An 11,632-nucleotide genomic window follows, 5' to 3' on the forward strand; every position below is an offset into this window, starting at 1 on the left:
CCCCTTTCATCTTGAAATTGAATTGGGCAACTCTACCTTAAATTAATCCCAGAAAGTTAGAGGCTGGCACCCCCTCTCCATACTGAATGACATGATAATTTTGCATTACTTTCCTGATAATTAACAGTAACAGAACTTAATTTGCAATGCATTCAATATTTCCTGGGTAATTTAGCCCCATCCTGGGCAACCTGCAGCATACAAGTACAATTGGATAACAATGTAGAAATTAAGAACAGCAGTGTACAATTGGTGAGGTGTCACCTTACAAATTTGCAGCAAACTGAAATAGTACCCATATACCAGAAAAAAGCAGTAATTATATGGAAGTACACATTTCACAAGTAAACAAAATTCATACTGAAATTCAGCTAGCTGCCTATCTTTCACAGGCTTTCAGGTCTTTTCCCAGTTGGGCTGGACAAGACATTCCATTTCTCAATTTATAAATTTAAAAACTGTACTCTACTGGACACATTGACATGCAGACAGGGCACAGTGTGTTTGAATTGTGTTTTATTGATTACACAGTGGAGCCCAGTACCATTACCATTACAAATGTGCAGCTCGGCTTTATAAAATCATGGCTGCTAATGACCGACTTTCACATCCACTTTCGAGGAATGCTAAATGGAAAGGGTGATGCAAAGTCATTATGAATTGCTTAAATGTTATTGACAGCATTCTGGCAGCATTCCATGCCCTAATCCATGTGAAATGTTGCTGCAGAGTCGGATTTACATCTAATGTATGCAGAGCAGTTTGCTCAGTATTTACATACGAACAGAGAACACATTTGATCAAGCCAATACACACAAATGCCTTTCAAAGAGATTTCAGATTAACGGTAATATTTACAATGCATGCATCGTGGGTCAAACAAGATGCCCATTCTGTCAAGTCTCAACTAGCACTCCCACAATTCAATGTGAATTGAAGTCCTGATCAATACAAAAAGCGAACACCTTAAAAATGGCTTTAAAAGCTCACTTCAAAAAAATCCTTTCAAAATGAACAGCAGTATGATCTCTGCTGTTGACGTCAAAAAAGGAAGTGAACTCACCTTAAAAATCCCACAATTCAATATAAATTGCATTCCTGATCAATACAGAAGCTAAAAAACACCTTAAAAACGTCTTTAAAAACCTGTTTAAAAATCCTTCCAAAATGAACAGCGGCATCATCTGCACTGCTGACATCAAAAAGGGAGGCAAATTCCCTTTTAAAAAATAATAAATAATCAAAAAATAAAAAATAAAAATCCACATTGGGTATATCTGGGTGGCCAGACTCTACATTAAAAAGCCCTGGGACAGGGTGCAGGTCCTACCCCCAAATTTTGCACTGTGCATTTTGCACACCAGGCTAAAGGGCAGAGAGGGTTGGGGTGAGGGGGGGTGTCATGGTTTTGGGCCCAGGCTGGAACCTCAGCTGACTGACTGAGCGCACCAGCCGGGGACCGTGTGGGAGGTGCGGTAGTCCAGGCTGGCCTGAGCACAGCGCAGCACCAGCCCCTTCACCGCCTCCATATAGGGCTGCTGGCCCGAGTGCAGGTACAGCCAGACCGTGCGGCCCAGCTGGGCCACCGCCGAGTCTCCGTGAAGGCACTCTGCAGGGGGGGGACAGAGAAGAGAGGGGGGAGGTAAGGGTGTTTATATAGCACCAACAGCACCAACAGACGGAGAGGAGCTCATTGGATCAGAGGGATCTGAGGAAAAGTCTAAAGACAGGGTCTTAAGAGACTACGCCTTGGAGCCAGCCCCGCCCGGTTCTCCGCACTCCGAAGCCCTTCTACGAGACACGTCCATCTGTCAGCCGCCGAGCTCGCGACGCTGGAGGCGAAGCCGAGGGCCTGGACAGGTAGAGCCGCAGCTGCGTACCGAACTTACACTCAAAGCTCTCTTATTTATTTTTTAACAGGCTCCAGTTTAGACACCCGTCACGGCGAGCCAGGTGATAAATGACAGCGATGCACAACTTGAGGAACGATGGCGCGGCCGCCAAACCGCCTCGCGGAGCCCAATCAATGCCGAGCTATTCTGAGCTCTAACCGCGAGCGCACCCACTTCAGACAGAGGAGAAACGCACTGTATGCCGCAAAGGGAAGCAGAGCCTTGGAGGCACTCGATACCGAGCCACACGTTATGAAAATGATTAACTGCACGCGTGTTTAAATTACTTGTTTTGCCCTCACGGTGTACTCACTGTAACGGCTACTTAGGTTACAAGTTTTATTCCCCGTAGAAGCCAAACTGTTGGGGACAAATGATGCGGATGTGCAGACATCAGCAAAAACGCGGTCATTCACTGCATGACTGATGGTTTAAAAAAATTTTTTTTTTTGAACTGCTAGCTCGTTATAGCGTATCACCGTGCTAGCTGGGTAGATTAATTACATTTTATGTAGCCAGGTACTACATAAGCTTGTTAATGGAGCGAGTCAATGAAGTAATCATATTAATTAGCTTTAGTGGAAATTGAGCAGAAACAGAACCTGCATTTCATTCCCTTTTCAGCCCCTATAGAACCCTCATACAGTATAAGCAGTGTGGTAGAGTGGTGGTGTTCAGTGGTGGTGTTCAGCGGTGTAGACGTGCGGCGTCACCTTGGGTAATTTTGGTGTCGTACTCCAGCAGCGAGTACAGCTCGTCTGACAGCAGGTGCCTGACCAAGGCGTTCTCCTCCTGGTAGATCCAGCTGTGGACGAGCCTCTTCCGATGCAGGAACCCTTTCACGTGCTCCAGGTAGACCACATTTCCCGACACCAGGTAGAGCCTGACAAATACAAACCATCCTTTTAGAAATAATGGAGGTTTCACAGGCCTTCATGTACAGAATATCAATATTCTGATTAGTTGGTCTTCTTACACTACCATCTTTGTCGGCTAAATGAGATCCTAATTAAACCATCTCATTTCAGCTATACAATCATTCATCAGGATATGGATCTGGATCAGGAATACAAACCAAGCAATATTTAGTCATATGGATTCCAATTCAAATATGAACAGCTGCACATTGGTAGATCCAATATTTGATTCAAATTGATTATCAAATGGCAGATGTACAAGTCAGTCTCTTCATTGAAAAAATGCACACTTTGGGTCTGTTGGCAATTCCTGCTAAAGCACTTGTTCTCATGCAGAGTCAGGCCTGGAACACAATCCAGACTGAAATGACTGGCATGCGATCATGTGGGACGATGGTAATTAGCCTTGACGTTACCCATGGAGTGAAGTCAGCAGAGGAGCACATGCACACGCACACACCTCCAGTGTATAAACTTTGCAACTGCAGTCTGCCTGCACCAGCTACACGAGTAATACAGTCTTCTGGTGCAAAGGCTGCACACAGACAGATTAGTGATGACAGGCCCATTACTCAACATTAAGACAAACCATTTTGTGCTTTGAATAATTCCCGGTCATATAGCTATAACAGAACCACTGTTCCAGAATTGTAAAGGAGAGGACCTTCCTTAAACGCAACACTTCAGGGGCCTGTGTCATAACAGTAGCTCAACTTAGTTAAGCAGAGTCCAAGTTAGCAGGGTCAAGGAGGGGAATCATGGATAATGGTGCTGCTTGTAAACGGTCAACCCAGGATTTCGCCACTTAAGCGATCTGCACGTGCACACAAAAAGGGGCGGTGTCTGTAACAATGAGCCAATGGCAGAGAATCACACAGAGAGCAAGAGTAACGCATTGCTTTACACAAACGATACTTTTGTAGGATGAATAATTCAAAAGTGCATTTTGAGGGATGGGTGAGGGGTTAAAAATAGAGAATAACTTTCAGATCCTGTAGCCTACACATTCTTGTGTTTTTAAGTTAGGGTTTTTCAAGAAATCCTCACTAAAGGTGTAGGCGTGTTTTTATAAGACTGTCTGATGTATTTATCATCACACAAGATGAGCTCAGGTAAGGTTTATATGAATTATTCATGAGCCTTCTAAATGCATCCCTAAGAAAACAAAAAAGCTCTGCCCTTAAAGCCAGTTTTACAACCTGCGCGCCAACGTCAGCGAGTATGGAAGAACAATCCGGCCGCATTTCAAACGGGTGAACTACAACGGATTCTCGTTTACGTCGGCCTCGGACCGCGAGACATCGGTTGGCCTTCAAACATGTAAAAGAAGACTACAAATATATATATTTATCATTTGCACCAAGTTGTGGCCATTGAATGAGGTCGTATAAAAAAAGATAAAGATCCAACCTGTGGCAGCAAGACTGAATAGCAACCATAATAAGAAATGGATAATGAAGGAAGTTTACAGGCATGGGGCTTTTGTGCTCGAGGGGGGATCGAATAAAATTGAGCTGCCAGCCCTGAACAGCGGGCGCCATTTTTAATGGAATTAGAAATTCTCATTCTCTGCGCTCAAGCAGGCGGGAGCCAGCCCAACCCGCTACGACGCCCCCGTCCCGGTCACGTCCGCGCACCTGCGCCGTCCAGGCCGGGCCCCGGCCTTTTCGCACTTCAAAAACCCGCCGCGGAGGCGTGCTCTGGGTATCCCGCCACGAGCGGCGATGCGTTTGAAGGCGCCAGCCGCGTCCCGATTCTCACAACCGCGCACTCCCTGGGCTTCAAAAGCCCGGTCAGAGAGAGAGCGCGCACCAGCCGCTCCCAACTCAACGGTCTCCGGCAAATACAGAAACCTCGCCGTGAGACCAGCTTACATCTGAGCGTTTCGAAGCTCGCCTTCGGTAGAGAATTTCCTTTCCAGATTATAAGCGAATCAGATTTGGGCATTACCAATTTTTTTCCCCTCCTTTTATTTATTTATTTTTAAATGTTATTTTGGTCAGGGAACCTTTCAGAAATGCCGGGAGGTCACGGAGTGGATTGATTTCGAGGCCCCCCCGTTCCACAGGCAGTCGGCGATCAAAATCAAGCCGCTCAAAGCCCTTCCCCCTCTGGGTCTCTTCCGAGTTAAAAACAAAACCTTTCGGTCTTCCGCTGGCAGCGGCGTGACGGGCCGCGGGGGCGTCGCCCAGCCGCTCACCTGTAATAGGGCAGCGTCTCGATGATCCTCCAGTTGACGTAGTTCGTGGCCGCTTCCTCCAGCGCGCACACCCGCGCCATTTGGACCTTGGCGACCTGCCAGAAAGTGCCGCGCTCGATCAGTACGTTCTGCATGTCCCTCTTCAGCAGCCTGTACACCCCATCCAGGGTGTCCTCATACACCTGAAAAAACAGTACACCGCACCAAAGAGTCACCACAACCAGCAGCCACAGCACTGCATCAATGCACTCTTACAGGCAGCTCAGTCCATCAGCAATCGCAGGACGCCAAGGCATTAATCTGGCCTGCCAGTTAACTTCATAAGCCTTCATAAATCTATACATGTACAAAACAGCATGAGTTTTCATAGGTGTGCATGCAGCTTTTGGCAATTAACCAGTAACAGCCCAGTGACTGACAGCCAATGTCTATTCATATGTAGTTTATTAAAATGTGAACAGTCGCAACAAATGCAAACAAGGCACTCAAAGCCTTTCTTTCATCGCGATTCGGACTTGCCTGAGGTCAGCCTTCTGAGCACAAAGCCCATTCAGAAGTGGTTACACACATGCACTGTACAGTACTCTCTTTAATGTATGCTTCAGTACATTAAATTGCCTTCACAAGGCAGTCTATTCAGAGACTCCGTTTCCTGGTATGAAATCAGTGTACACCGAGGCTGTGACTGTACACTTCCCAGCGTGCGAAAAGCTAAATAAAGCAACTTGTTCTGAAGGTGCGTTAACAGCATGCTAGACTGATCGCACCTTTTATATTTAGTGGCTTACGACAGTGTCTGTAATTATGATGCCATTTGAAAGCTGCAAAGCAGTTTTGGCAAATGAGCAAGAGCCAACAAAACGGATCAGGCTCAAAATGACGCAACCCAAATTCCTCACCATACCCATACATACATATATACATAGTACTCCACCATGCAGGGCTGCTTTTGACAGTATCAGCCTGTTAGAGTGAAGGGTTCTGGTTTTTCACACATGCGGTGTAATTGAGTGGGACATGCACAGATATGTCTCTAATTCACTTAGGGGGTTCACTTGCAGGGGAGAGAGAGCGCTTCCTGTTGTCTGTTCAAGCTGCGATGCGTTTAATTGTTCACATCGAGCTAATGAACTGGAGACGCAAAATAGCAAATGCTACGCTACTTGAATACCAGAGAAAAAGAGTCTGTGTGTGCTTAGGTCTGGGAATCAATTGCCACAATACACAGGGGCTTCCACCAAACAGACAACACTCACAAATCACGAATGTCAGAGGAAAAAGGAATTTTGTTATCCTTTATTCCGTTTGTCATCAAATCTGTACCATTTGAAACTATTTTTAAAAGCAACTCCGTCAACTTGCCAAGATTACCGTTTGTACAACTGCGATATTCTCAGTAGCGCACAGGGAACTAAATGATGCCATCGTGTTAGCGTTTGATCTGTTGAACCAGAGCTCAACAAGAGTTGAAGCTCACACTTAGGCCACCGGGCTTGGCGGCAGGCGGTCTCAGAAACCCGCTTAGCGTACCTTCCTGCGTTTCAGCCTGCCCCAGTCACGGCCCAAAATCCAGGACACCAGGGATTTGCACATGGAGAAGTAGTTCTCCACCGTCTGAATTCCTGAAAGGCACAAGGAGAAATACGCACTTTAAAAGTCTAAGGGCCACACCAGGCTCTCGCCCATTTGGTCTTAAGGAGCTCGCCACACGACAACAGCCTCTGTGTCTACACATCCTGAGAATGAGAACGCGAGAGTGCACTTCCACTGCCCTGGACCTCATTTAAAGGGAGACTGGTTAAAATCCATAAACTGTGCATAAGCTGGTGTGATTTAGGATGCATGTGGATCAGTATGAAGTCTTGCTGAGAGGCGGTGAAAAACAGTGCAGGCTGTGGGGGCTTCAGACTGAGTCCCGTCAGCTGGAGCTCGTGTGCTCAGAGCTTTGCTAAAGTCCACTCCCGTTCCGTCAGAAAAACTGAACAATCTTCTCTCTCTCGGGTCCTGGAGTCCTTAAGTGTTCTGAGAAGGAGTCTTTACATTTTTAAATTATAGGCTATGCCATCAAAAAATCCAGTTTACAGCGCACCAAGACAGAAAGACTGCCTTACAGCAGAGTATGTTGACATTCAATACAATTACAGAGCGAAAGAGGAACAAAAATGTACATGAAAGTAATTACAAAAAATATATTTCTCCAGAGTTGGTGCAAAATCCATTAATATGTATATGTACGTACAATATTAGCATTGTGCAATGTGGTATGGCAACTCGGTCTCCCCTCTGGTACCAACACTGCCTTCAGGAAGCTTCCAGCAATGTTTGAACCTGGCTGGCCTTCCTCAGGCAAGTTAGTAGGCTGGCAACACTGTGCTCAGGTCCCATTAGTTTACTTCACACTTAACTCAATTTAATGTTTTTCTACATAGAGCAATCTCAGTATTAAAATTGCATTGTTTCATTATTCATTCATTAACGCCTGTCGAGGTATCGAGAGCACTGTTTTCAAAATAAACAAATTAATAAATGTAGGTGCCAATTGTGCCAAAATAAAGCACTGTGGTCTTTGCGACTGTCAGGGAAAGCAATTTATTCATTGTACTCATAAAGACCTAGACTGAGACAATAATCAGTTGTACACTGTCTCTTACCATATCAGCTCAACAGGACTGAAATAAAATGCAGAATTCGGTTATAAAGAAACCCGACAATGGAACCAACAAATTAATGTTGCATTTCGGTCTAAACACCTTTTTACATTCGAGAGTTATAGGAGTGGAGAAGCAATAGTGTGGGGAAAAATACAGAGCTCCATCGACTCCCATTTTGTGCTGTACTTTCCAACATATTTTGGCTCAATTTTCAATGTGTTTGTGTATGAGGTGTATGAGGTATGCAGGGGTTTGTGGGGGTTTGTGGAGATCAGTCATTGTGTTGCTGTTGAGACCAGTCCACTGGTTTGTTCAGTGGCTATTACAGCACCAAGCGGCTAAAACCTGATTAGCATGGACTCCCGTCCTGGTGACGGCCAGTCACGTGCTCCGCAGACTCACCCACGGTCTCGTCGCCCCTCGCCAGTTTTCCGCGCCAGTAGTCGCTGGTGACCGGGTGCAGCGTGGCCAGGTAGCGGACGTCACACAGGGTCCCGCCCCAGGACGCCACCTTCCTCTTGCTGTGCTTGCGCCACTGCAGGTAGACCCAGCGCAGCTGGCGGTCGAAGGGGGCGGGCTGGCGGAACAGCCAATAGGTGAAGAGCCACTGGAAACGGCACTGACTGTACTGGTGGTAAAGGGCCTCCAGCTCAGTGTGGTCTGTGGGGGGTGGGGGGGGTGTAAGAAAGAACAGGACCGGTGAATCTGACTTCCTGTGTTAGTGGACCTGCTCCTACAGAAGCTTCAACTGATATCATATACTAAATCATTCATTTTATTGTATCTGCAGTATTGGTATTGGATTGCTTTCAATTTTTTTTTAAAAGCCCTAAGTGCATGAAGCTTAAAAAAAAAAAAAAAAAAGTATTTTTTTTAACTCAGTAGGTGAGGACCAGAATTTACAACTCCAGGCCAAACTGTCAAAATGTTGCTCAATGCATGCGTTTAATATACTGTTATTTAGATACATCTTTAAAACGAACACCAAGGATGAAGCTCAGTCAGCAAGCCTGCTTGACAAGCCTAGCTTCATAGTAGCACTGAATGATAAAATGTCTATATCGTTTAATGCAGGGAGTTCTTAAAGTAACCATTTTTGAGTAGCAATTCATACCCACACTATCCTCCAAACAGTGGAACTTTTTTTAGGACTTGCACCAGTGGTTGTCAACCCTTTCAATTTATGAATATTCTGTATCACAAGAACATAAACAAGGGTAATTTGATGCGCACTTTTACCAAACAGAAACTGAAATGCATGTAATTAGTCTGAGGAAAATTGCTCAAAGCAATCAATATTAATTAATTTGGGAAATAACAAGCCCTAGAATTTACAAATGAACAGTCATACAAAACTATAAATTCTCTCAATTCTTATTGACTTAATTTGTTAAAATAATCACATGGACTCCTCGAAGATGGGGTTTGCAAAGGCAAAATACTGGCCAATCCAAAAATCTGAATTGACGCTGCATTTTATGCAGTTTTGGAGACCTCCAGCCAAAATAAAGAATGGCTGATTTAAAATGAATTCTCTCTCTTGTAATGGAGAGCAGTGTAAGCTACAAACAGTGACCTGCTCTTATAGTGCTCCCTATAGTACTCAGACCGCGCTGTGGCTGAGCAGGAGGCAGGCCTGGAACATCATAATCCTGAGGGTCGACAGCAGATTTGAAAGGCACGTGTCAGGTTTTCATTTCAAGATCACCAGTCCAATACACACTTTGAATTGGTTCAGTAGCGCAAAAAATTGGATAGCCTGATATATATATATATACACACACTCTAATGGAATTCCCCATACGTTTTCCTACAAGGAACCAGAAAAGTGCACAGCAAGCTAAAAAGTCTTTCAAACCGGAGGCAATCTTATCCAGTACAATGTTACGTTTTTTCTTTAAAGGGATGGATGCATAATAAACAGCCCTCAAAGGCATATAAATAGATCACTTTGGCCTAATACCTTAAGTCTTAAGATGAGATTTTTCGTTAAATGGATCTTGAATTGCAAAAGGGAAAAAGCATTTCGCTCAAGATAATCTATCTCCACAACTGAAAGCAATGTGCAAGACAAGACATCCATTCATCTTCACGCAAACTGTATTGAAAATATACACCCAGCATTCATGCCACTGCATCTTCTACAGTAAATATATTGTTACATTATGGCTGTCCTATAAAATCAGCGCTGAATAACTCTGCCCAGTTTTAAACAGAGTTGAAGGAAAAACACACTTCAGAACAAAGTGGAAATTCAGTTAAATGCTTAAAGTCTGAATTTCTCTTCCCATAAAGCAGACGACAGTCCAGAGCTAAAGCGAATCAAACGCACGATGGCCTACCGTTCACAGCATGCCGGTTGAGAACGTACTGGTACATCTCCGCTTCGCTGCCGTGATGCTCGAGGGCCCTCCTGTACAAGTCTTTCCATTCAAACTTAAAAACATCGCCTTCATCCTCGTTCTCTGCTTAGGGGTAGGGGGAGAGAGAGAGAGAAGAGCACTCTGGGAAACTTCACTCAGATCAGAAACTACAAAAAAGTCAGTTTTCAGTGAAGGCATACATTTGAGACTTGGCTATTGACTTGAGCTTGGAAGGAAACTTTCCCTTTCAACATTAAACAAGAATGCTTGTAAACCTTCTGTGAAGGTAGACACAGAATCTCTGACAGAGCACTTAGATGCAGAGCTAAGACTTAAATATCCATGTGTAAACTTCCAATGGCTCGTTTAATGGCACTGAAAAGGATACTGAATTTATTTATGCCACTTGAAATGTCCGATTTTTACATAGTTTTAACGTAGAATTCTCACCTTGGTTTTTCCCCTCTAAAACGGCCTCTTCTAATCCCCACAACATTAAGATCTCACTGCTAGGCAGCGTGACAGACGGCAGAGGTACGTTTTCTTCCAGCACCAACCACTGAGTCCAGTACTTGTGAGGGGGCAGCGGGATCTCCGCAAAAAGCTTCTCCTGAAGTGACCTGTTGCAGTGCAGACTTCTGTAGAGAGTCCTCCACATAAAAAGCAGTCGGAAGCAAACTTTGGCCGTGGCTAAGCACGTGGCTGTGGAAAATTGAACTCCGAAGGACGCCTATTGGCAAATAAATGAGTGAGTAGGCAAACATGCGTGATATCTTAATTCGCTACAGATTAATGAAATAAAAAATAATTAATGCAACAGGCTACTGCAGTTTGACACTGAGCAGAACATTTTCAACCTAGATCTGACTTAATTGGATGCATGGAGGCATTGAAAGGAACAGACCACATTGAAACATTTCCATACAAAACGATACAGAAAAATTAAGGCACGATGACACCACTCAAATGTAACGCTTAAGACCACGCAGACCATAAATATAGGATTGTAATACGTTTCACCTCTCCAAGAAAAATAATAAAAAACCGAATTTTCAGTCTATCACGTGGGCCTACCTGGAAGTGTCGTTTCCACAGGGAGTTGCAAGAACAAACTCGGAAAAAGGTCCTGCATGTGCTCCCAACCCTGAGCAAGGAGAATGCGTCTAGCCGTTTAAAGATTAGAATGAGAACCTCTTCGCTTAAATGTAAGAATCCCTTGTTTTCGCCGCTATGATTCTGCAGCTGTGCACCGGCTTCAGCATGTTCACGGTCTTCTTGAGCATCAGACGTGCAGCTGGACAACAAGGAAAATTGTTCTCGCAGCTCCCTCTCCCAGGCTTCGCCTTCCAGAGCCATTTCCACGACTGCTATGGGGGGCCATCACCGAAACAGGTATAACACCTTGGGACATACCACCATTGTTGTAGGGCAGGGTGAACTTTATGAAAACGTCCCTATTTAAACTCCCTCCGACTACGTTTTAACGTTTAATCATAATGTGACGCGTTTCTCTCGAGTATATTCACTGTAGGCCTATTCATTTTTTAAAATATTTTTCAAACGGTTTGTTACTAGGTAATTTTTGTATCTGTCTCAAAATATCTGTGTC

At 44.6% G+C, this 11,632-nt stretch overlaps 1 protein-coding gene across 2 annotated transcripts; it reads right to left on the minus strand.

The window, feature by feature from the left end:
• Positions 1 to 499: 499 nt before the first annotated feature.
• Positions 500 to 11,406, minus strand: si:dkeyp-114g9.1 (uncharacterized protein LOC555399 homolog). Of its 2 annotated transcripts, none has more exons than XM_064340314.1 (8): positions 11,098 to 11,406; positions 10,474 to 10,753; positions 10,003 to 10,125; positions 8,063 to 8,320; positions 6,540 to 6,631; positions 5,010 to 5,191; positions 2,606 to 2,775; positions 500 to 1,609 (listed from the first exon to the last, which is right to left on the minus strand). In XM_064340314.1, the coding sequence occupies exons 1-8, from the start codon at positions 11,377 to 11,379 to the stop codon at positions 1,428 to 1,430; spliced, it is 1,569 nt and encodes a 522-aa protein (XP_064196384.1). In that variant the 5' UTR covers positions 11,380 to 11,406; the 3' UTR covers positions 500 to 1,427. The 2 variants fall into 2 exon arrangements, with proteins under 2 accessions (XP_064196384.1, XP_064196383.1); XM_064340313.1 differs by having other exon boundaries at positions 10,003 to 10,128.
• Positions 11,407 to 11,632: the final 226 nt, after the last annotated feature.

This window comes from Anguilla rostrata, chromosome 6 (genome assembly GCF_018555375.3).
Source record: "Anguilla rostrata isolate EN2019 chromosome 6, ASM1855537v3, whole genome shotgun sequence".
Lineage (NCBI taxonomy): Eukaryota > Metazoa > Chordata > Actinopteri > Anguilliformes > Anguillidae > Anguilla > Anguilla rostrata.

Coding starts and splice junctions, on each gene's coding strand:
- si:dkeyp-114g9.1 (XM_064340313.1), bottom strand. CDS start 11,379: ATGGCTCTGGAAGGCGAAGCCTGGGAGAGGGAGCTGCGAGAACAATTT. Junction 2,776..5,009: donor GAGACGCTGCCCTATTACAG/GTGAGCGGCTGG, acceptor TGTATTTGTCAG/GCTCTACCTGGTGTCGGGAA. Junction 1,610..2,605: donor CGACACCAAAATTACCCAAG/GTGACGCCGCAC, acceptor CCCCCCCTGCAG/AGTGCCTTCACGGAGACTCG.